The 26374-nt window shown below is 47.3% G+C and overlaps 1 protein-coding gene across 4 annotated transcripts in view; it reads right to left on the bottom strand.

Annotated features, from left to right (window-relative positions):
* LOC135916881 (adenylate cyclase type 8-like) overlaps positions 1-26374 on the bottom strand; it is a 729759-nt gene that overhangs the window by 351324 nt on the left and 352061 nt on the right. The window contains exon 1 of one of the 4 annotated variants that reach the window (XM_070535964.1): positions 2847-2920. The exons of the other annotated variants lie outside the window; for them this stretch is intronic. Coding sequence (XP_070392065.1) covers positions 2847-2905 — 59 coding nt within the window. The 5' untranslated portion in view covers positions 2906-2920. Of the gene's footprint in view, positions 1-2846; positions 2921-26374 lie in introns of those variants that run through there. 4 annotated transcript variants of the gene reach the window in all.

Consider the following 26374-nt stretch of genomic DNA (forward strand, 5'->3'; position numbering starts at 1 on the left):
GAAACGCCGCCGGCGAAGCTGGACGGCCCTTACAACCACTTTTAGAATACGCCGAGCAACCCTAATGCATACCGAAAAGATTTTGCGCCAAAAAAACAACACACACAAGAAAGACGCCGACACCACGGGCGCTTGTGTGTGTTGTTTTTTGGCGCAAAACCTTTTCAGTATGCAAGATCACCAACTATCCCAGCAGTTGACTCTTCTAATCCCTAATGCCTTTACGCTAACCTAACCAAACCTAACCGTTATTATTAAAATTATTCGGAAACTTCGGCGCGCCTCAATATCGGATCGTGTTTTGGGCGCGTAAATATCTCAGAATCTGATTGTTAATGAACAAGGCCCACATTCACCAAATCTCTAGGACTGACAAAGAATGCATGGCCGCATGTCCAGCGGCCCATGTACCGAGTAACCCAAGAACGAGGGAGCCGAAGTATGAGGAGCTTAAAACGGTCAATAAAAGCCATATATGCCACGCGCTATTCCACTGAGAAGTTTGTGTGCTTCGCAGACACATTCGTTTAAATCCGAAAGCTTGTCCTGCCTTGATGTGCAGCCTATTCTGTCACGATTTATAGTTCGGTCACGCAGAACAATTTGCGCTCACTGGTTCAACGTTGTTCAAAAAAAGATTAAACCGCACTACCCGCCGCCACGGCTGAAAGAAAGACTGGGGATCGATCCGAATAGTGTTCACGTTAAAAGTAATTCGCCTTGTTGCAACGTTCCCCGTTACGCAAGTGGCCCGACGCGGCAGCTTTAAACTAGTATTGCGAAACAGCGCGGCAAGAACTAGACAACCTCGCTCTGCGCAACGAAACCTATAACATTCCGAAAGAAACAATACCCAATATTTTTTTAATGCGCATCCAAACAAACCCGCGGATTTCGTAACTCAGCGCAAAGCTCGACGCCAACGAGCTTGACGATCATATCCCTTTGGTTCTCAACTCTCTCCCGTTATTAACTTCGTTAAAGCAGCGCACTGTAGCGAGCTATAAAATTCTACGCAGCAGTATACCGCATGGGATTAGGTACTGAAAAACGTCAATTTTTTTTTATGCCGAGCGTTTACGTCATGTAACAAGAGTTTTTCCCGGAGCCACCAAATTAATAGATTTCATTTCTCGCTCGGTTAAGCGTAAACTTTACTCGTTAATATAGTGGCACTTCTATTTTTTTCTTTTTTTTCTTCAGCGGAAGCTTTTCTTTCTTTCTTTTTTTTTTTTGTGGTTGAAAGCGGAGACAGCTAGGCGATTTTTCGGTGTGCGCGACGGGCCTCATCGCACGTCTCTGGAAAATTGAGAGAAATCGTCATTTTTCACGCTGTAACAAACTGACAGGATAGATTTATCACCTAAGGAATTATGTGGAGAGGCTGGAAGCACGTGTCTCCTCCTGCTCTACTTGACTTATGTAAGGGAAAAGGCGCTACAAGAAACAAACGATTAGCAGTAAGAAATGCTGACTCACGTGGAAAAGACAGAAAAAAATAAATAAACGAATGATGGATGACGCGATGGCACACTTAAGTGCGAGGGTGAAAAAAAAGATAAATAAAAATAATAATCTTCAAACGCATGCACGCTAAGTGCAAAGTAAAAATAAAGTAAAACAAACTGATGAATATTAAATTCAAGCGCACACATAACGCCAGAGTACTCTGAAACAAAGTTGCACGAAACATACTGGAGGATATATCGAGACGACGGCGCAAGAAACGCAGGTTAAACCTGATTGACGCATACCCACCTGAGCGACACCTAAAGCAGGGACAGGCGACATCCAGGTATTCGTTATTGTTTTTCGTGAGCTGCTCGCATCCTGCGTTTTCCCTTAATTTCTCTCCTTGTGTAGCCTACGTTTCGAGACGGACAGTCTGTTTTGTAGCACACATTGATAAGTGACAGCCATTACTGGCATCCGGTTGCCGCCAAATGTTTACACAGAAACTTTTAGCAGACGAGCTCATGACTGTGTCCTGTTGCTGGCCCCTAATCAACACGGATACGGAAAGAAGATTAAAAAAAAAAGTGTTTGCGCACTTGACGTACGAGCTCGGCGTCATGCACAGTGTACGAAAGCAACCCGTATATACGTTCATATCTGCACTTGTATAAGCAGCTGTTGCTCTCACGCGATTTTTTTACTGCATTGTGAGTGCTTCCTGTTAATATATATATATATATATATATATATATATATATATATATATATATATATATATATATATATATATATATATATATATATATATATATATATATATATATATATATATATATATATATATTCGCCATGCGTCACTTCACTGCGCATAAAAAAAATATTTGAAAGATGGCGCACTACCCAGAAAGCCGCGACATCTTTTTTTTTCAGCAGCACTAATTATGCTACGGCGCTGAGTGTCACAGTATGTGTTTACCTGTATTAAACTACATCGCACTTCTTTTCTAAAACTAAAAATGGAGTTTCCTTTTAACAACCTATAGTGCAAGAGCCCAACTACGCTATCTGACTAAGACACGCGTGCATTTGTTGCTACATTTTTTATTCGAGAAGCTGCGTTAAAACGTACGTTTACTGAAAAGAACATTAGCATTCCGTGTATTACGGTATTCAAGGCATGGCTGGTTGAGTTTCACTTTGATGTGATTAAAATTGTGGCCAACAATGTTCGCCCCACTTTTCCCGCAAACTTATACATGCTTCAGCAATTCGAGAGTGAACTATAGCTGAAATGAACGCGATGCAACGATAAAGCAAGGTTCGCTAACGTACGCGCACTAGAGAGTGTAATACAGAAGAAAAAGAGAACTGAGAAACATAACTTAACTCACGTTAAACATGGCGCGTTCCGTTGTCTATAGTTTATGAACGGACAAAGGCTGCTCGACATCTTCTGGCATGCAGCACCGTGTAAATAATGGCTTACCTGAAAAGAAAGAAAAAAAAGATATTAATAACAATAAACATATTCTTATAACAATATCACTAACCGTCAATCCTACCCGAGCACCGGAATTTATCATGAATTGTTGGGAAGTTACAATTTACGTGTTGTGCGTAAGAATCTATACAAGGCCGAATTGGAAAAAAAATTGTTCTTAAGTGCCCTCTGTGTTATTGGGCGGACGCCTTCCAGCAAAATGATTGGCTTGAACTGGCTCTAACGAACAATATTCGTATAGCGTAAAAACGTTTTGCGAGCTTTATGGACCAGGCCTGGTATAACGTACCGATTTTATTTTAATGCTATTCCTTTTCGTTCTTTTTCGGTGGCCAGAACGACGCTCCACCTACGTTATCTATTAAATAAGAACAATAAATGCTAACGCATTACGTGCCAAAACTGCAATGTGGTTGCTTTAACATGCCTGTAAATTTAACTAAGCGAGGATATTTGCATTTCAGACCCTATCTACATGCGGCCGCCGTGGTTCGTATCGAACTCGCCACAGCAAGGTCCGCAACGCAGCGCCAAAGGTATTAAACTGCTTCGGCGCCGGGTCAGTCCACGTCATCGCCGATATCGACCGGTCGTGAAGGGTAGATTACTAAAGAAAGGTGCGGCAGAACCCATCTCATGATTACTCATGATTACTCATCAACACATGCGCTCGCTTCACGATCTCCGTCGAGTCTATCCTACCGATCCCTACGGCACACCCTCGCAAGATCGAAGTGCCGTTTACATTATTAAATAATTTACACCCTTAAACAGGTGCAAGGATCTTAGTTAGAGGTAGATATACACCTTTCACCTTTAGCGTTTATTTATTTCACCTTTACATACATTTTCACCTTTAGCGGTGTAAATCACTTCACAGTGCGCTGCCTAAACTCCCAACAACACAGAAAAAGGCATTGGCTCAACGCGTGCATTCAAGTTACAGACGCGGTGTCCCTGGCTGCCACCAATAGGCTCCTGCGTAGGTCCGTCTGCTGAGTGCTTTGTGGGGAAGCCATCTCTGGTTTTAGAATATTTAACGCACTGTTCACATAAGGGGAGGAGGAGGAGGACGCACTGTTCACGGAAAGGTCGAGCCGGTAAACGGTAAGTCGCAACAACACACCTAGATGTAGCACTGCAAGGTATCGCCGTATAACGTTGAAATGAGAGGAGTGAACGTTGCACGAACACAAATAATTCTGCAAATAATGCCAGGTAGCAAAAACATGTAGTGAAATAAAAAAGAAACACACACACACAATTGAAGCACAGTCAATGGCAGTTCACATTAAATTCGAGGAAGCATCCTTGCTGAGCGCGAGCTCCCCCCCCCCCCCCCATTTGTTCACAAGGACTCTAAACAACTTCTCCGATCTCAAGAAGTCAGCATCAAGCTTCTGAACTCGACCTTGTATTTTTTTTTTTTGCCTTAACCATAATCCAAACTTTTCACTGCTTTTCAGGATCGCTTGGTGGCGCACGATGAACTGAAACTGCCGAGAAAAAAAAAGAAACAATGCGCAGGAAGAAAGACAAGCGTTAAGATAAAAGAAAGGAAATCACAGGTGCTGGGACACGGACAGACCTGCCTGAGGACTACGTATCCTTCACATTTAAGGTTAATTTAGGAAGAAAGCCAGCAGGCGTTCCCGAAAGTTATAAGATGCCGTGTTGCAATCGGTGCTGTTGAAGAAGAGAAAGAAGGAGTAGAACGAATTCGACCTGTAACTACGCTTTCTCTTCCTTGCTGGCGATTCGGCAGTCTCCCGCCGAAGCTGAAGTGGGCTCCCCCTCATTGCACTGATGGACGACGCCACGATGAGCTCCGGCCGCGCTCCCATTTTGATGGTGAAAAACGACGTCTTGGGGCAAGTGAGCGAGCGAGAGCGGTGCGATCGGCCGTGCATGAATATGAGAGAGAGAGAGAGAGAGAGAGAGAGAGAGAGGGGAGGAAGGTAGGGAGAGAGAGGGGGGTGGGGAGGGAGGGAGGGTGGGAGGGAGGGAAGAGAGAGAGAGATAGAGAGCTTTCGTCGGGCCCGGCGCGGAAGGGCACGCTTTTGTCGAGAACCGAGCCTCGAAGAGTCATCGCGGCGGCGGGAAAGAAACAACGTATCGGCTGTTGGACCCTCGCCGTCAACGACGTCGAGCCCGGCAAACGTTCGCGGGGCTCGCGAGCGTGAGAAGCGAGGGGCGATGCCCTCGCGGGAGGAGGTCAAACTCTATATGTCCCCGAACGGAGAGCCGGGGGGGGAACGCCGAGGTTTGCATTTGGGTCAGCGGACGAAAGTCGCGGCCCGTGGCTCGGCCGTTGCAGTCCGTTTGGCGCGGACTCGCAGTGCGACGTCGCGGATTTAGGCGCAGCGTCGAGGGACTCTAAAGTAGAGGGAAAACAAAAATATAGGGTAATGTTCCTTCCTTATACTTGAGTCTCCCGCAGCCGGCCTTGTCAACAACCAAAATTCTTATCTTTGGAATGTTACTGTTCCAGTCAGCGCGAGCTTTAAGTTATTTCCCTGCTTGCTACGGCTTGCAGCCTCATAGCGATCCATGTGCGTGTTTTGAGTAGTAAGAGAAGGGCGAACAAGAGAGAAAGAAGGAAATAAAGGAAGGAGAGAAAGATGAAAGGAAAGCTGCCGTTTCTGTCTTTTCTTTGATGAGTTGCATTTTCTTTTGCTTTGGCTCTCCCTCGCGCTTCCGTCTCTCACGAAGAAAATTCTCAACGTGTATCTTTAAGTTGTGATCATTACTTTTTCCTTCATCACATTGGATAGCTTTTGTGCGTGGGGCTTATAGGGCGTCTCAGTGTGAGTCTTTCTAGAATATAGATTTATTGTTAGCACTTATGTTCCTGTGAACAAGATTGAGTTTATCGCGTTAATTCAATTCAGTTACGGTTTTCTTGAAGGCGTTGAAAAACGAGGCCATAACCGGCTAAGAAATTAATAGTGATAACTAACGCGCACTCGCGTCACCATGCGCTGTACATACACAGCGCGTTTCGTAATTCAACTATTGAGATAATTCGACCTTTCGGATAATTCGACCAAACGATGCAATGATGCGGCCCCGCCTGGGCCCAGTCAGCACAAGTCGACTTTGCTTCTGTTTTAGTTGATATTCAATCTGTGTGAAACATGACCAACGCCGCTTATGGGCGCGAACATCTTTTGAATATCACGCAATTAAAAAAAAATAAACATGCGCAGCAGTGAAACGAAGCCACGCGGAAACGACTTCTTCGAAGAGGAGGGGGGAGGGGAAGGGAAACACCGGCGACCGTTCCTTCTCAAACAACGCAGACGCCAGCATTTCCCAAATTATGAGCGAATCAGCTTCCGCGCGGCATACCGCGCGTGGCCGTCGCGGTTCTGCGCACCACGAGTGCGCAGAATGGCTGAACCACTTCCGGTCTTTGCAGCGAGGAACAAACACCAAGAAAGAGATGGCGCGCGCGAAAGTGTGAAGAAGCCCCGCTCGCTCACGCTCCGTCTTCGCGCTAACTAAATTTCGCACGTGCCTATGCTGAAGGGAGTTCACCTTTCAAAACCCTTGCCGCTCATCAAGCACGCCGGGGGCGTCCGAAGAATAAAGCTTCGTTCAGCGCCCGCCACGTCGCCTGGCTCAAGACTCCACTTTTTGAGTATACAAGGCTCCTCCAGAGTGTAGTGAGGGACTGGAGCCATACGTGCCGAGGGAAAGCATCGTTCCACGGTCTGCATAAGGGCGGTTGTCGCGGGTGGCACAGAAGTTGGAGGAGACTTGAGCCGACCGGAGAGAGGATAAAGTTATCTCGCCCCGAAACGAAGCAAGAAAGAAACAAAGAAGAAAAACAGAAGCAGAGACACGAGACAAAACTTTGTTGTGCGCTGCCCTCGCGTGCCCGCTATTTTCTGGAAGCGACCACTTATGCAAATAGAGTGATCCAGGAAGGCAGGCATTGTTTAAATGAATTACTCTCTCTCTCTCTCTCTCGCCACTTTCCGCCAGACGACGCGCTATGAAACGCCATAGAGACGAGAGCGAGAGGTGTGTGTGGAGGGGGAGGGGGAGGGGTGCAGTGCAGGGATTATTTTCCGTTCTGTCTGTCTGGCAGACAGTCCGGGGAAATTGTGCTGAAGTTTAAGATCCAGCATGGAGGTGCTGCAGATCCCTGCTCGTTATGCCCCCTGGCGTTCGGGTCCCGCGTTAGAGAAAGCCAAAAAGAAATAAAGAAAAAAAAGAATGAGCAAGCAGTCAGAAAGTTGGTCCGACGACAACTTCCATTAGCTGCAAGGCGCATAATGCCTCAGAATGAGGGATTATGCAAATGAATACAGTGCATTCGGCGCCAGTTGCCGAGCATTGCACCTGAGAAAAAGAAAGAAGAAAGATTCCACGAAGCGTCACATTTAGTGACACTAGCCGATTATTACTTCTAGCGTTAGAAATTCGCTTACAGTTGTTATGTCCCTGCGCCACGGCAAGTCCACGCAACGGTTTGGTATACCTGTATGCCACGGCTTGCTTCGCAATCTGAATTCAAACATTGCACGCAATTTTTTTTTCAGGAATATAAAGTAATTGCTTAGTGTTGTATAATGCGCCACGTTGGCAGCAACGGAATCCTTAGAGGGCTTGACTTACCAGCTTGTGCTCAGAGTATTTTCTCAGTTTTGGCCCATTGTCTATCGTGTCTTTCTTTACAGTGTCGTCATATTGTTTCGCGTTACTATCACAACGTCACGAAAGGTGACATAACCGCAACTGGATCAGTATAACTGGATCATGACCGCTAGCTTTTCTTTACGTAATTTGCATCACTTACATGACCTTAGCTTATTTAAAAGTGAAGTGGAGCAGCTACAAGAACATGCTTCTAGCCACTCCACTTGATCCCCAGGTTAAATCTCATCATGTTGCTTGTTAACAAGGAAAAACAACATTTTCAGAAGAGCAATAATTCTACAACGCTTTATGAAGACAAAGCTTGGTAAAATCAAGAAAAAAAAAGGTCTGTTATATGCTTGAACCAAACTAGCTTCCCGCAAAAGCCGTGGCCGCTGAGTGCCACTGGAACAGCGAAACAGCGAAAGCAAGTGACAAATATATTTGCAAGTACACGGCATCGAAATGTTTGTTACCCACGCCAGAGAGTAAATTTCGAGTGCACGGACAAGAAGGCGAGACAACAAACCCTAGACGCTCCTCCCGGCCGTTCGCTTTGACAGCATGCAGAGATCCCACGCGCTCACGGAGTCGGTTAAGCGAAGCCGCGGCGAGCCGGCATCGTAAACGAAACAGCCGATCCGCCACCGGGGCTTCGACGGCGACGACGAAGACGAAGCCACTTCGCAACCGTCAGCCCAGGCGGTGGACAAACGCGACGCGGGGCCCACCACCGACTTCGTGCGCGCGGCGTCTAAAACTTCGGACGCCGCAATGCTCTAGTACGAGAGCACGTGCATCTCAAGGAGAGTCGGCGTACGGTGATGAACGCGAACCCCCCACCCCCCTCGCCACTCGGGGTTGTGCGAGAGCAGTGCCCTCGACGGAGAAGCTCCGCGGGTACGAAAACGAGCGATAGAGCCGAAGAAATTGGCTTTATTAAATGTGTTATGCACTCGAACGCGTATTAGTCGAGCGCCCTAACAACAAACGCCTTTACAGAGAATTGAGCTGTATAACGAAGGCATAACTATGTCCCGGTCGCGTATTTCCAATCGCTTGTAGGTATAACGGGGCGTGGCACTTGCGGAGACGACGGACGTTTGCGCGCATGCGAGAGTAAGAGCGGGTGCGAGAGAGGAAATGTGGGGAGTTTTGCTCCTTGAAAATACGACACTGCCTAAGTACTTCTTGACTCGGCCTAGGAGCTTCTTGGCACGTGTTGTATGCGCTTGTCTCTAGGCGTGCCGGCAGAAGTCGCGGCGTGCGGTAGTGCTTAACTTAGCATCGCAAGTTGGCGGCTCGAGGCAATTATATTTATTCGATCATGTTTCTACAGAGAATGGAATTTTGCGGTTCTACGTGCCCAAGCGACAATTTTATTATGAGGTACACCTTTTCACCACCAGGGGGATATTTAAGCTCCCCCCAATGTGCTGGACACGGACGTTTTTTTTTTTTTGCATTTCGCCCCCACCGAACTGCGGCCGCCGCGGCCGATATTTGTTCCCGCAACCTCGTGCTTGCCAGCGCAACGCTGTAGCCGATAAGCCACCGCGGAAGCTCATTTCGCAGAGAACAAAGCCGCTGGCAGGCCGATCTGTTGCGCTAGCATATACAAATGGCCATACCTAGAAGCTAAGTCGTTATATGCGGGCTCTCCTGTTTCGAGCAAATTAGGGACATGGCGCAGCTTGGGTAAAACCAAAGCCTGCGGGAAACCTCCAGAAAGAAACCATAAAGCATCTGTAGTGCTTTACGCTTTTAAAGGGTTTAAACTGGTGGCAACAAAAATTACCGTAAGAGGACGAGGTTAAGAGGGAACGAGGGGGGTGGAGGGGGGCCAGCAACACTTATAGCCCTCGCCAAGGTGTCCAAAACTTCAGAAAGACGCCGTTTCTCTTTTATGGCGCTCCAAAGAACCAAAGTCAAATCGGGGCGCAGGGATCCGCGCACGCTCCGGCGAGCAGAGAGTTCGTTCACCTACGCGCTTCGCTTATGGACCCATTTCACAAAAGCGGGAAAGCGGGAAAAAAAGGAACGAAAGCTTGGCCGAGAAACAGTCAAACAAAGAAAGGGCTTTGGAGGGGGCCCCACATGTTAAAATGAAAAGCTAATAATAAAAAAAGAAACTGAAAGCATCATCCTTTCTTTTTTTTTTTTCGTCCGAGCCTCCGTTCCGATAACGTCCTTATGCAATGCCCCGCCATTATTGCCGTTTTATATCCTTATTAAAGAATTCCAACGACGTTAAAAGCCTTCTTTTCATTTTTTCCCCCAGAGAGATAAAGGGGGATTTGCCGATTCAAAGAAAACGGATGAAGTCGTTCTCATGCGGAGGCGATATTGACGATTCAACGCATTTGCGCTCTTACGCCTTGGATTTGCGAAATAGTCCTGGCCTCGGACTCGGGCTTTTCAATGTATAAAGGCGCAGAACGAATCGTAGATGGACTTTACATTTGGTGGAACAGCAAGCAATGCGCGAAGAAAGGAAGAAAAAGTTTTCGAATTTTGTCAGAGAGCCGCAAATATAACCGCCAACCAAGGCGAGGATTCCCAGAGGGTCTTGAATAAGTTTGGTATCACCAGTACCCGCCCCGCTCTGTAAATATTTAAAAAAGTAAAAATATCATTTTATATTGAAGGCAAAACTCGCACGGAAAGCACTCTTGGTTTATCTCGACCGAAGATATTTACTGCGCACGAAAAATTTTGAATGTGTCGGCACAATCCGCAGCCTTCCAGGCTCTTTATTACCGGTTTTTTCTGAAATTTCCTTTTATAAATATCGATACGCGTATCCCACTGCGATGTGGCTTTATAGATGAATTCGTTTGAGACAGATTATGGTCAGTTTTTTGTGTGTGGCTCTGCGGGAATGTGCAAATATTTAGGCAGCTCAATTAAACATGTTGCGACGGGAGAACTATATTTCATATTTTACGGGATAGTCGGTTAGGGAAAAAATTGGAAGACGATTCCAGCTATATAGTGGACGTCAATAAATAAACAATGTTTTCCTGAGTGAGTTAGGGTCCGGAATGGGGCGTAGTCACTGCGCACGTCACTCTATGACGTCACTTCTCGCGTGGAGGGCGCAGGAGGAGATTTGGAAGGCTTAAATTTTTTTTCATTGCACTTGCTGCCACATTTTATAGGCTGCTCACATACCCACGGAAACGGCATTCGTTTTTAGGCTTGCCTTAGCTTTGTGATGGCAACACATTTTCAGACTACACTATCTTCGGTATCGGCCACGGAAAAGGCTAGAGACACGCATAGGTGATACGCGAAAGTAGGGGTAACTCGACCAAGAAAACGTTGCCCGCAAGAATTATACCATTTTGGGGTACGTGATGGTGTGCTGCCCTATAAAGGATTAAGGGTCTTTCCCATTGCTTTATGTTGCATCATCAAGAGTTTTCTCAGAAGAACGTGTTTCCTGACGGGCGCGTGAATAAGAAATATGCAAGGGCTTAATAACTGCTTTATTTGCAGACGCTTACCAGCAGCTGAGTACTCACATAGTGATTAATACACAAGAAGCCCATCATCGACGCAGATAGGGCGTACCACAGGGTGTATATTAGTTGCAGGGCCCGCGACGCTTCTGCGAAGTAAACACACGCGGGAAAGAAAGCGATTGCACACTCTGACCAACACGTGTCGCTTCCTTCTCCTGCCGAAAGTTTCTGCGCTTGGATAATGGTGTTCCCTACTTTGGAGTGTGATGGCATGCTGTCAGGTAATCTCCTGAGAATTACGTCGGCCAGCCGTTGGGAAACATGCCCCGCAGCATTATTGCCCGCACCCCGAGAAATTGCACCCATTAATCCTTTACAAGGACCACTAAGGTGGTAACGGCCAGCCCGGCTCTTCCCGTTCTTTTTCTCTCCGTCTATATGTAAATAATATATCAGTCTTCAGATGAAATATTAAGAATAAACATATTTTACCTGGACTTTCGGACAATACTGATTTATTTTCCGTTCAGTCAGCACCAGGGATGATAGAACAAAACTAACAAAACCGCTAAGCTGACGCGGTGGTTCTGACTTCCAAGACAAGCGCCGTGTTTCTATGGCTGGACTAACAAACTGCTTTAGCAAAGCAACGCACTCAATCACGGGGCTCTGAAACATCGGCTTTCGCGTTTCGTTTTTGTAACCACCGTTGTGTATACACAACACTGCACCGACGTTTAGTCAAAGAGAACTGCCGTCGGGCGTTTGCAAACCGTCGTTTCGCAGGGGCTGGTCAGTTGGACTTCGAGTTCAAGTTGAAGCCAGAAACCACTTTGACAAACACTGTATTGATTTAGTAAGGTAGCGCCAAGTTTATCGTGTGGAAACAGCCGGTGCGGCTCCAGAAAAAAAAAAGAAAGAAAAGGACGTGCAGCGGTTTCGTCAGTAGTCACCGAGCGCATCCCAGAGCTAACGCTATGCATGACCAGCTCGAACTACTCGAACACGCATCGCATGGTCCCTTGGGATGTCCACAGTTCGCCTCGCCTCCGGAACGCTGGCCACGTGTTCGTTGCCGCGACCTGCTCTGTCGCCTTTCTGCTGCCTCTGCCGCCACACCGCCGAGCGGTGCTAAGTGGATTTCACGGTTCGATGGGGGTGTTGCACGTTTGATATAGGATAAAAACACACGAATGCTAAGCGCGTTTTCCGCTTCTCCTCCACTGGTCTGGTTTGCCGATACCGGTTCGCTTCGGCCGGTGGTCCCTCGGCGCACGCTAATGTGCGCAACGCGGCTCGCTGCTGCGGTGGGGAAAGGGGTCATTTACTTCTACTTCTATATAGGCGACCGAGTGTCGCCTGCAAAAGCGTCATTTGTTCGTCGCGGGGTATGACAGGAGCGACGGTCCTCTGTTCGATGATGGATGTATGCATGTCGGTGTGACGGAGACACCAACATCTGGTTTTCTCCTAACTACATAATGAACTCGTCTGTTCACTACAATGAAGATTACGGACGGTAACAACAAAAAATTAAGGGTGCGACTTAGCGACTGTAATGCGATTTAAATTATGGCGTCGGATCATTCAATTATTTTCCTTCGATATTCACGTCAACTTCCTCTACCTCTCGCGGTCATTCATGAACAGTTAGGAGCTCATGAAATACTGGTGCTGCCTGCGCATTCATCGTGACCCTATGATCCCCTCATTCTGTGCTTATCATGCGCCGTCAGTCTACGGCTTTACCACAGCGGCTCTTACGAACTGCTGTTAGTAGTCCACCAGTAACCCAACAGCCCAACGTTAAGCACACCGCGTAATTAACGATCGCATTTATTTTGCCATTATTTGTTTCTCTGTGTGTGATAGAACGGCGCGCCTCACTCCTATCACCTGATCCTGCGCGCCACCAAACGCTGCCACTTCTGTCACGTGACCTGCGCCTCTCGCATAGCGACATTCGCTACCCTCTACAGGTGTATTGCCGAGCCCGCGTATATCCTGATGCTCTTGGCATACTAGCGGCTGGCGCACTTTACCACGTGAACTGCGCCTCTACTTTTTTTCTCTTGGCGCGGTGTGGGATCCCTCATCCGCGGGAGTTTTCGGCCCACTTAAGGCACGTAGACCAAGGAGTGTCATGTTTACGTCGTCGCGTTGAGTCAGGAACAGAACCCTTACATTCTTTTTTTCCGCTGTTCCAAGGTGCACTGCACACAGTCCACAAGAAAAATGCAGTACTCCGATGCGTTACGCGTCATCACTTATAGTGACGCAGACTTCATAAGTGCTTCAGGGTCGAGTGCTGCACTTCATTTTAGACAACGAGTGTAGTTCCCGACGCACGCGCGCATTATTCCAGAGGCGCCGATAAAAGCGCCTATGGGGTCTTTACGAGGGCCGCGCCCTCGTAAAATCTGAGAACATCCTATTTGTTCCTGCACTTCGTTGAAGTTTCGTTCACGCCAGCTCAGTGCCCGGTCGTTGATCACCGGCAGCGTTCCCCGGCTCCACTAGCACAGACACGTTAAGTTTACGGAATGACGAGAGCTCATCCCGGCACGACGCCTGCACTAGGTGAAACGAATGGCAAAGTGCGGATGTCGTCGTGTATGGAATTGGTGTATGGAACCTAATAGACCGCGTCACACAACGTGTTTGCCGGCGAACATGTACCTGGAGAGCGCTGCGATTCCGCGCAAGACAAGTTGCCTCGATGTCGTCCTCGCTCGACGCAGGCGAGCACGACGTCGCGCAACGTATTGTTTTGGTTTGGCTTAGTTGAGCTTTGTTATGACGGACGGACGACGGTTGTTATGACGGACGGACGGACGGACGGACGGACGGACGGACGGACGGACGGACGGACGGACGGACGGACGTCCGTCCGTCCGTCCGTCCGTCCGTCCGTCCGTCCGTCCGTCCGTCCGTCCGTCCGTCCGTCCGTCCGTCCGTCCGTCCGTCCGTCCGTCCGTCCGTCCGTCCGTCCGTCCGTCTGTCTGTCTGTCTGTCTGTCTGTCTGTCTGTCTGTCTGTCTGTCTGTCTGTCTGTCTGTCTGTCTGTCTGTCTGTCTGTCTGTCTGTCTGTCTGTCTGTCTGTCTGTCTGTCTGTCTGTCTGTCTGTCTGTCTGTCTGTCTGTCTGTCTGTCTGTCTGTCTGTCTGTCTGTCTGTCTGTCTGTCTGTCTGTCTGTCTGTCTGTCTGTCTGTCTGTCTGTCTGTCTGTCTGTCTGTCTGTCTGTCTGTCTGTCTGTCTGTCTGTCTGTCTGTCTGTCTGTCTGTCTGTCTGTCTGTCTGTCTGTCTGTCTGTCTGTCTGTCTGTCTGTCTGTCTGTCTGTCTGTCTGTCTGTCTGTCTGTCTGTCTGTCTGTCTGTCTGTCTGTCTGTCTGTCTGTCTGTCTGTCTGTCTGTCTGTCTGTCTGTCTGTCTGTCTGTCTGTCTGTCTGTCTGTCTGTCTGTCTGTCTGTCTGTCTGTCTGTCTGTCTGTCTGTCTGTCTGTCTGTCTGTCTGTCTGTCTGTCTGTCTGTCTGTCTGTCTGTCTGTCTGTCTGTCTGTCTGTCTGTCTGTCTGTCTGTCTGTCTGTCTGTCTGTCTGTCTGTCTGTCTGTCTGTCTGTCTGTCTGTCTGTCTGTCTGTCTGTCTGTCTGTCTGTCTGTCTGTCTGTCTGTCTGTCTGTCTGTCTGTCTGTCTGTCTGTCTGTCTGTCTGTCTGTCTGTCTGTCTGTCTGTCTGTCTGTCTGTCTGTCTGTCTGTCTGTCTGTCCGTCCGTCCGTCCGTCCGTCCGTCCGTCCGTCCGTCCGTCCGTCCGTCCGTCCGTCCGTCTGTCTGTCTGTCTGTCTGTCTGTCTGTCTGTCTGTCTGTCTCTCTCTCTCTCTCTCTCTCTCTCTCTCTCTCTCTCTCTCAAAGAGTCCTTTAATTTACGATCGCTTATTTTCCCTTTATTTCATAATTTCTAACCCCATTTAACGATGACTATCTGATATTTTGCTTGTTTGTTTGATTGCTTGCTCGATTCCTCGCTAGCTGGTTTGTTTCTTTGCCTGTTTGTTTGCTTGCTTGCTTACTTGCTTGCTTGCCAGTCTGACCTGTCTTTCTCGTCTGTGTTTTGCGCCATCTGTCTGTCCCAGGTTCTGAAGGCGCGGCCTCTTCCGTAACGATCCGCACAACACCCCCCATTATTCATCCCCCCCCCTCGCCTTTCGCCGCTCGTCCCGTTCTCCCCTTTCGCCGCCCCAGATTTCGCGTCTGTGTGGAAACAATCAGCGAAGCTGCGCCGCACGGGGCTGGCCTCGCGGAAATCTGTCGCGCACATTTCGTCGTCGGATGCGAGCACGCGGATCGCCGCATTGTGTCGCCGGCCGACGAGCCGCATTGTTTGCGCGTGGATCCAATTGATCGGCATGACGGAGGGGGGGGGGGGGGGGGGGGGGTTGTGTCGACAATGGCCGCCGTGGGAACTATCGCCTTTGTTTTCCCATCGTTGCGAACCTTGCGGGCAGCGAAAACCGAGTTGTAATGAATGCGAATAGTCTGGACGATGCGCCTCTATCGTTAAATAAAAAATCATCCTAATAAAAGAAAACAAGATGATTACAAAGAAAGAAAGAGAAAAGGAGAAGAAGAAATATGTACTAGTAATAATAACGAGAAAAAAAAACGTCAGGTTAGTTTTCCAGCTGAGTGCAATGCCTGAAGCATGATGACACCCTCCGTAAGAAAATAAATAAAAAATTGAGGGAGCAACGAAATGTGCAGTTGGCCACGAACGTTCACGAGGCTCGGGTGTCACGACAAATGTGAGTTATTGCGGCATTATGGCATCACTCTTATAACTTATTAGATCACTGTCTATGCAGAAAGAGTTTTACCACAGATAAAGATTCTCAATTTGAGGCAATATAAAGGCTTCTTGAAACAAAATCCAGTCTCTTGGCTTTTTTTTTTTTTTTGTCCGGTAACTTTTCGTGGCCGTACGCGCACTCAACTGTTGCGCACACGCGCTGACATGCAGGCGGAGGTGAACAATGCGCAGGCCGGGATGTGTTGGCCAACAACCCAAACAAAAAAAAAAAAAATCCGAGATTTAAGGCCACGAGACTGCACAGTCATTTACTGAGAACGCCGTAGCGAAACACTTTGAAATAATTTTGACCACCTGGGGTTTTTCTACGTAAACGTAAGTCACAGCACACGGGCGCGCATTTTGCATTCCGTCTCCATCGCAGAAATACGTCCGCCGCGGTCCGGGATTCGAACCTGCGACGGTAAACCGATCTGCATTTTCTTTTTCGTTAAAGGTCGTACATAGAAGATAGCGTTCCCTTTGGATCTGGTTAGTGCGTGCCCTTTACTTCGCTAATTAGTTTCCCGACTGATCTGGTGACATCGACGCAACGCTCGCGGGCACAGGGGCTCAAATACGGCTCGACTGCGAGCCCTCAGGGTGAGGTGGACGGTTACCGGATCGACAGATTTGATTTTGTAGACAGCACGCTTCCGCATTCACCGAGAACCTCCGCTATTTCGGAGCTACTTCTTTGCACAGTGCCTTACTATTGGTTCCCTAAGGAACGCGGGCCAACCTGAAGTAGTTTTTATGCGAAGCATATTACGAGGGCTCAACCCAGCTCCTCAGGCGCGGCGGTGACCATGAAATCACGTGACACCGTGACGTCACGACAGAGGAGAAGTGGCTTTGGCTCAACTCTTGCAAGACGGGCTGGGTGGGAATCGAACCAGGGTCTCCGGAGTGTGGGACGGAGACGCTACCACTGAGCCACGAGTACTTTTTTTTTTTCTTTATTTCCAGCTTGGCTACAAGCCTCAAAAGTGTTTGTGATCATAGATCACACTCGTTTTATGTGTGTCAACGTATCAAGCATTGACAACACAGCTTCATCGCAGTTATTCATCTTGTACACGTCACGCACCTTCACAACCATTTCCACAAAATATTCATACACAGTTCGGCCTTTAACATCGCAATGTCTATATGCCAACAGACTACGCCATACTGCGTGCAGTCCAAGTAAAAAGATAACATCCATCTGTTCAAAATCGCGTTCAGGGGGTAAAAAACGAATGCCATGTGGATTGAGGGGTAGGTCTATCTTTAACGTTCTCTGTAATATATCCCAAAAGAATATGGCATTATTACAATCAATGAAAACATGTTCAATCGTTTCAGCTTTGTTGCACAGAAAGCATCTGCTTCCCCATGGCACATAAATCCCTCTTTCCTCTAGCCACGTTTTAACAGGCAAGGTTCCCGTGTGAAGCTTGAAGAAGAATGTTTTAACGTTCGCCGGTATACACATATTTTTAACCCTTTTAAGTACGTCTTGCCCATGCCCTTGTTGAAAATTTAACCGATATAATGGAACAGGGAACACACTTTCAATGAGATCCTTCATAAGACGCTTTCTTTTTACATTGGAGAGGTACTCAAGGGAAAATCTCGCCCTAAGGAAGCGATAGGACGTTACAACTTCACGCAAGAACCTTGAAATTGTGTAGTGAGGGTCAATGGCTGAAGAAACAAAAAATTCAGGCATAGAAACTGTTAACATGGTTTGAAAAAAACAACACAGAAACGGGTCTCTTTCGTCCCTTATCAATATGAAACGTGATACAACTTGCTGAAGAAACAAGTGGCACACCGACAGACCACCTTTCTTTACTCGATGAAACAAATTTGTCCTTGATGTTCGCTCCCACGTAGAACACCAGATAAACGTGGCAAATATTCGGTGAAATTTTTGAATGTGCTTACGTGTACAATACAGTGCCTGCAGAAGATACATAATTTTCGCAACGAGAAAAACGTTACAAATAGTGGCACGTGCAAAAATCGACAACTCACGGCCACCCAATGCTTCGGCCATCGCACGCATTTCATCCGTTTTTTCGAGCCAAAGTGACTCGTTCTCACGATACCCATCCAAAGGTACCCCCAGGTAAGTGCTAGGTGTCGTGAGCCACCGAATATTTTCAAAAACACCGGGCGTGGCAGTCCAATGGCCATGCCAGAGACCAATACTCTTTTGCTTATTGATTTCACTGCCGCTTTTCTCGCAAAACCTTTCAGTAATTCTTAATAATGAGCTAACACTCTCCCTATCTGCAGCGAATAGGGCAACGTCATCTGCATAAGCTAGAACACGTACTTCACAGGACTGTATCTTAAACCCCCTGATTTCTGTACTATTAACTATTTTTCTACAAAGCGGCTCCAAAAATAAAGCAAAAAGTAAAGGACTTAACGGGCAACCCTGTCGAACGGAAGAAAGTATTTGTATGCGTTGTGATAGTTCACCATTAACAATTAAATTGGTACATGAGCTTTGATATGCCATTTTGATGCCTTTACACATGACGGAACCAAGCCCTACATAATTAATTAATAAAAAGAGAACACTATGTGGTACCATATCAAAAGCCTTAGCTAGGTCTATTTGCAGCATCGCTACTTTGAGGAGAGCGCTATCGCAATATTCTAAAATGCTTCTAGCTGTATGAATATTTGTAAATATTTTCCTACCTCTGATGCCGCATGTCTGATGCGGCCCAACTAACTTCCGTATAACTCCCTGCAGCCTTGCTGCAAGAACTTTCATGAAAACCTTGTAGTCAACATTAGTCAACGTAATTGGCCTGTATCCCGTTACATTACGTAGTATATTTTTTTCTTTGCCTTTTGGGATAAGTACTGTGTGCGCACGATTGAACGATGGTGGTAAAGTCCCCCGCTCGAGTGCCTCTGAAAATACTTCATGCAATGCTGTTGCCATGTCCGTCTTGAACGCCTTGTAAAATGCCGCGGTAATCCCATCCGGACCAGGAGATTTGCCCGAGCTTAGTTCCCCGATAGCCCTCTCAATCTCTTCCATACTAATATTCATTTCTAATAAATTCGTTTCCTCTTTGCCTAGCGTCGGCATTTCTGCCAGAAAGTCATCCTCGTAGCCCGGCGCCTTTGGCTCACGACAAGCAAACAAATCTCTATAGTAACTTTCAAATGCCGTCATGATAACTTTCTGTTCTCTGATTATCCTACCATTATATTCTATTTCCAATATTTCATTTCCTCGGGCGTACGCCTTTTCATCCGACAAAGCTCGCTTTGTAGGTACTTCCCCCGCTAGGTATTTTTCGGCTCGTGCTCGTATAATTGCACCTCTGTATTTATCCTCCTCTAAGCTTTCTAGTTTTCTTTTAATGACTTGCAGTTCTTGCGTCACCAAACCCGGATTAGCTGTTTCGATTCGCACCAAGTCTTCGAGCTCCTGCCGCAACATCTGTTCATGTTTTTGAGCCTGATACTTCAAATGCCCACCTCTTTCTATTGCGGTCAATTTTACCCTTTGTTTAAATAACTCCCATTTCTCTGCGGCACTGCGTAGTGTGTCATTAAAAAATTGTTGTATTTCTTTTTTTGTTTCATCTATGAACACGTCATCCTTGAGAAGCTTGGCATTCAATTTCCATCTTTCCCATTCAAGCTTCCTTTTTTGCTTTTGGCCAATCTCGAAGGTCACTAAACAATGATCACTGAAAGAAACAGCATCAACATCGTAGTTCTGACACAAAGGCGCAATCTCCGAACACACATACACTCGATCTAGTCGTGCATGGCTGGTGCCTTGAAAGTGTGTGAAATGCTGGCGACTTCCACCTCTTGCGAACTGTGCCACATCATTTAAAGAGAATTTGCTCACGCATTCTTTAAGATACGCAACACTTTCATCATTTACACGAGCAGTGGTTGAACGGTCTTGCTGATTAAGGACACAATTGTAGTCACCCAACACAATCAAACACCTCTCACAATCAAAATACATACTCAATTCGCGAAAGAACAAACATCTTTCATGCGGCTTTGTAGGTGCATAGACACAAATAACTCTAAATTTCGCTTCCCCGTAAGAAAGATCGCACAAAACAAAGCGTCCTTGCAAGCAACTTGTAACCGTTTCAACGACAATGCCAATTGAATTTTTAACAAACAACATACACCCGGCTGATGATCCCACCGCATGGCTCACGCATACATTGTACCTCAAAGAAAATTTTGCTACCAAGCCTTCGGTCGCCGCTAACCTTCGTCTCCTGGACCGCAAGCAAATCTAGGTCCCTTTCTTGCATTATGCGTTTGACCTGATATTGTTTGCGACTAGCCCCTAGACCCCGTACATTGAGCGTACCGACGCGTAATGGTGCAAGTATACTAATCATGGTGATTGTAAGCGCGAGCCACCAGTACAACGCTAACCGTGGCTCGACCTTGCAGTGGGAATACCAGGGTATTACTTATCGCGTCCCTGACCCCGAACCGGCGACGATGACGCCGACCGGACTTCGGGGACATATTTTTTACCCTTGGCGCCAGCAACGCGGTGCCACTGACGCTCCAGGCGTTTAACCTTGCGTTCGGTGTTGTCCTCCGTCAACGTCGGAATGCCTGTTCTGGGACGCTTCCCGCGTCCCGCGGTCGCTCCCGTAGCGTCTGCTTGATATTCGGCCGTAGTGATCTCGGTGCTGTCGCTCATGTCTTCCTCTTCACTTGCTTGACTTAAGGGCAGTGACTCTTGCGTGCAGCCTATTTCGGCACGTTCCTCAGTTGCCTTCGTCAAGTCCCGACTGTCAGGTGTCGTCCTTCCAGTTTTCTCGGCGTCAGTCTCCCGGGCCTTGTCTTCGCATTCCTTGGTGTTGCTGTTCGGGGCAGACTTTTCGGCCTCCTCCGCGTCCATTATGTTCTCTTGTACTTCTTCTGTTGGGAGAGCCGTTTTAGTTACTCTGGCGTAGCTCCTTGCACAATCATTACTTTCGTGTCCGAACGCCCGGCACACACCACATCGTGGCGTCTGGCAGTCCCGTCGAATGTGTCCTTGCCTGCGGCACCTCAAACATAGCGGGGACCGGCCCGGGGCCACAAGAAGGACGGTGCCACTTCCCAACTTGAAAAGATGAGGCAGGTCATCAAGCTCAACACCTTCCTTAAGTCTCATTCGCACCACTCTCGTCGTGGATGTCGCATGTTCAAAACCGGCGACGGACCAGTTGTCGTTCGACACGTCAAGGACGTCACCAAAGCTGCTCAACGCTTGCCGAAAGCTCTCACTTTGGACAGCAAAGTCGACCCAGTGCACTTTCACGGTGACGTCTTGCTGGACGGGGTCAATGACAGCGCAGAAGCCGCCCTTGACCTGAAGTCCACCCGTTTTCACCAGGGCATCCTTGTCCGCCTTGCTGCGCAACTTGACTAGCCAGACGTGATTCATCTGGTAGGCTCCAATACCCGTGATGTTCTTGATGATACCAGCGTCCTCCAATGGCTCGCGAAAATCTTCCAGCCGATATGGTCTTCTTGCCAGGTCCCCGTGCAAAAAAACGCACTGCTGCATGCTCTCGCCTGAAGGCAATGTAGGCAGCAACATCCTATAATCCGAGGGTGCAGAAGAAAGCCTGTCACCGCGGCCAACGGCGGCCGCCAAAGAACCTCGCACGGAGCGAGCCATCACGCGTCCTTCCTCCTCGAAAGCCGAACGCCGAGCCACGAGTACAACGCTTCAAAGCGGTACAAAAGCGCCTCTAGTGAATGCGGTGTTGCCTTAGAAACGCGCTGTTTCTAAGGCGTGCGTCTCTTGCTCAGGCGCACATTTCGTTGCCGCGCCGAACGCTGCTTTGCTCGACGCTCACCGCGTCCAATGCGGGGCGCGTAGTCGCTGCCCTGTAGCCCATTGTCTTACACCCCTTGGCGGGTCGACGGGAACGCTGTCGCGTTCCACTCTTGAAGGCGAAGAAGTAATGCATGAGTTGTTTCTTCGTCTAGCCGAACCAAATATAGCCAAGCAACAGCAGTTCACCAGGCTAAACAGTGGTTCAACAACTAAAATAAAGGCTAGTATGCTTCGCATCCTGGGCTTAACCTTACCTAAGCCACAGCCATTTTTTTGTTTTCTTCCTTCTTTTTCCCGTCGTGATAGAAACGAATATGACATGAATGGCGTAATAAAATGCATTAGCTACTGCTCGTCTGGTGCACATCCGAGCAATAATATTTACCATATATAAACGGTCGACTTGTTTCACTTCCTGGGGGTCCGAATTTCACGGAAAATTCTTCTGTGTTGCCCTGAAAGGAACATTCTAGGAGGATGTTGTTTCTTCGTCGTTGATATTTTTTAAGAGAACACGTAAGTTCTTTATTTTTCGGCACTTTTCTTCCATGAGTAGAGTGTAACGTGTTTGAACGTCACACTCTACAGTAATCGTGCAAGAGTGTTTACGTTAAAATGTATTCCTTGTTTCGGCAACGTCATTAATACACACGCTTATTTATAGACATATTTTGGCGTGTGCCCTGGTTTTATTAGAACTATACTGAAATTTTATCGTCCACCGTGAATAAAAAGGTGAGCAGAAGAAGAACAAGAAACGTAAGCATGCTCTCTCGTGTAAGTACAATTCTTTCTAAATACCAAAAGTTCAGCATTTTAGCCAGAACGAAGACGCTTGTAGGCGCATCAGATCAAATAAAGATCATGCGGGCATAGAGAAAGTAACGATAAATAGCGGCGAAGACTTTGAGCGAAGGGTAGAACACAATAAAATAAAAACTTTCATACGTCCCAAAACTCCCGTATTCAACAGTCGCGCATGCCGCACCAAACACTCAGCGCGATATATATATAGATAAATAAATATATATATATATATATATATATATATATATATATATATATATATATAATGTGTGTGAGTGTGTGTGTGAGTCGAGTCTGTACTGCTCTTCCGCTCTAGAAATTTAAGATTACAAAGGTACTGAGCCATGATTCCATTTCTCTTCCATTTTTTTTTTCCTGCGCCTAATTCTCCCGAAGCATACAGAGGTTTGCTTGCCTGTTTGGTTTCTTGGTTGGCCGAAACCGAACTGGCCAAGTTACAATTGTCAGGCCATTTCCAGCATGCTTGTTTTTCTCAATTCTTCTTATGGTTGTTTCTTTTAAACGAAAACTTCGAAGTCAACACCATAATAGACGACAATGTGGCAACCACGCCTGGCTGATCACAATGCGTTGAAGAGAAGCCGCAGTAGTTTTCGCAAAAAGAAAGAAAAAGAAAAGACGGGAAAACGTGCTCCTGTAACTGCCCCGCTCCGCTGTAAAACAAAACGCACTACTCCACTCGGAAGGCACGTTCGCCTTTCATATACGACCGTTTAAGATTCCCTGCCATCCTTCACGTTACCGTGTTTCGTGTAGACGTGAACGGGAGACCAATGTTTACCGGCTGTATTCACTCAAATATCCCGAAACATCACAGTGCAGAGAAACAATTTTTTTGTTTGTTTATCTAAGAAAGCGAGCGAAAACGTACCCTGGTCTAGAGAACGCATAAAGTGAGCGCGCCGACTCATAAAAACCGGGACCTTGCCGCTTGACGCGAGATAAACGCAGTATCGAATGGACCGCGTCATAACTTTTCAGCGGCAGGCTAAAGTCGCCGGTTCCAGAGTGCAAAGCTGAGATGAAAAAAACAACAAATTAATTATGGTGTTTTACGTGCTAAAACTACAATCTGGTTACGAGGCATGCCGTAGTAGGGGATTCCGGCTTGATACTGACCACCTGGCGTTCCTTAACGTGCACTCAACGCTTTTTTTTTTCATTGCACTCTTATCCAAACGCGGCTGCCGCGGCCAGGATTCAGAGCGCCACCTCGTGAGAAGGAGCGCAGCGCCGTAGCCTCTAAGCTACTGCGGAGGGCGGCCGATATGGAGGCAGGAATCAAGTCGGCGACTAACCACTTTCGGCAGCGAGTGGCACTTTACAGTCCCCTGCAGAGTACGGTGAACACTAATGCCCGGTAAAGAAAACAAGCTACGCGAAATACTGAGAACCACTCGCTTACCGTGCGCTCGAACCGCGAGGTGAAGCGAAGGAAGGCATCCAAGGGACAATCTTTCCCTTTCCGGAGTCTACGATAGAAGTCTTTTTCGCTGCTATAGATGTGATATGACCTTCCCTGCCTCCAAGTGAAATACGACGTTAAGAGCTCATTATCAGCCGCGCGCTCTCACTAAGGAAGAAAGAAACAAACAGAAAGATACATCTAGCTACCACACACAGAGAACACTTGTGCTGTGCTTGAAGAGATCTCGTAAAAATGGTGAAAAAAAAAAAAACCTTGCAACCTGCCTCGGAGCTCACTATACAAGGTCAACGCGGTCATGTGCCTCTCAGGCGCAACATCCAGCTACATCGGAGATAATGTATTTTAAGTGCGTTTACCTGAACAGTCACTACATGGTGAAAATATTCAGCGAGTGAGTCAGATGAAACAAGGTCAGATGCCAAACGCCCTACACTGTAAACTTAAACCTAATCAGCGCATAACTGAATAGTCGCCTGCTATTAACAGCTGCTTGTTTGGTCGGCCACAACATGAACGCAAGATTCCCTCGCGTGTATTCGATTCGATCGACCTCACCTACACGATGTACGGCAGTTCAAAAAAAAAATCGTACCTTGAGCGATCGCTTGAAAATTTCAGGTTATGGTAGAACCGATCGAAACGAGAAGAGCGAAGAATTTAGTTTCTGTGCTATTGCCGATATACTTTAGGTGTGACACAGCTGGCCCTGTTTCCCCCAACGCGCAACCTAACGAAGAACAAAAATACAAATGAAAAAGAAAAGCAAACAGCGATAAGGAGATAGGACTTGGGATAGCGCCATCTCAAGTGCCAGCGTAGAAAGGATGCCCAAAGGGAGGATTTCGTGGTGCGCATTTTCCTTTTCGCATCGGTGAGAACTGGAGTACATCGAATAGCTTTCTCCTTAAATCGAATTTCGCGAGAGGGAAAAAATCGAACGTGCTCCGAACGCTGACGCTGGCGTCGAAGAATAGAACCCAGGCATTAAATACGCTGCGCGTTCAGGGATCGGGCAGCTAGTTCTTTCTATGATCTTGCTGTCGAACACGAAACGTTATTTCATGCCATAAATACGCGTCAGGTGGTGCGTCCAAAAAAAGTGCAATAAGAGACTCTGAAATGAACTGCTGTAATATGCTGCGCCTCGTCTGGAAATGAAATGGCGTTTTGAAAACGCATCTTAATAATGAGGTGAAACGAAAAAGATGAACATTATTTAATTTAGGAACACAATAGTGCCTGTCTGCCAAGGTATTTGGTGTACAGAGAAAAGACGGGGAATGCGGGAGATGGAAATTCAAGATGATGAGCAAAACGTGAATAAGGTGAATGCAGGAGCCAATGTTTCAACAAGTGGACTTGTCTTCTTCAAGGCGTTGAAGAAGACAAGTTCACTTGTCGAAACATTGGTTCCTGCATTCACCTTGTTCACGTTTTGCTCATCGTCAGGTACTTGGTGTGTATTATTAAAACACAAACCTTCACAACGACTCGTAGATAGGCAAGTACTCCAAAAAACATCAAATAAAATTCGAGTTTCGACTACGGCATCATTTTGGGGTGTTGATGTTGATGATCGAGCAGGTATTTGCAAAATGTCACACCCAGCCAACCGGGCCAAAATTATTTCTTTCACCGTCACATGTTTCACAAGCCCATAAAGCGATACTTTCTTTATTATTGCAGTTCCTGTAGTCACCAAACCTCAGTGAGCGACTCCAATCTCTACGTCTACCTCCTTGCCCCTGCCTAGGGTAGCAAATTGAACATGCGTTTACCTCTCTGCCGTTCCTTCTCATTTTCCCTCTCGCTCTCTCTTGATGTTCATGTTTACCTGAAAAATCCATGGCGCGCAGTCAATTGGGTGCGCAAACCATGTATATCAATTTTGAAGTAGGTACCATTCAGCTGAAGTGAAGCGCCATGTTCTTCGGGCCATAAAACTCGCTGATTCGCTCGCATGCCACTGCTGAGCACGTATAATCTGGATATTCTCGCCGCTGTCTTCTTTTTTTCCCTTTCCTATCTGCTTTGTAAACCCCCCGCAAGCTTAGCAGAACGCACTAAAGCATGAGCGCCAACGGGCACAAGATCTTAAAAACTTCCAGTGCGCCGCCCTTCCCTTTGAATTGATCGAGCTTGTACGATCGGCTTTGTGTTATCATTTATGGATGTTATTGGCTTATTATGTTCGACGCCCAATCCCCGACGTACTCGTTCTCGCCCGCTAGTCTACCCTGTGTTTTCTCTGCCCTTTCATCCCCGTCCTCAAATGGCACTCGGTCTCGGTTATACCGTGCTATAGCTACCGGCTGAGCTGCTTTCTACCGTCCCCGCATTCATCTACCTTGACGGTAATGGGACGTCCGCT

This window comes from Dermacentor albipictus, chromosome 3 (assembly GCF_038994185.2).
Source record: "Dermacentor albipictus isolate Rhodes 1998 colony chromosome 3, USDA_Dalb.pri_finalv2, whole genome shotgun sequence".
Classification (NCBI taxonomy): domain Eukaryota; kingdom Metazoa; phylum Arthropoda; class Arachnida; order Ixodida; family Ixodidae; genus Dermacentor; species Dermacentor albipictus.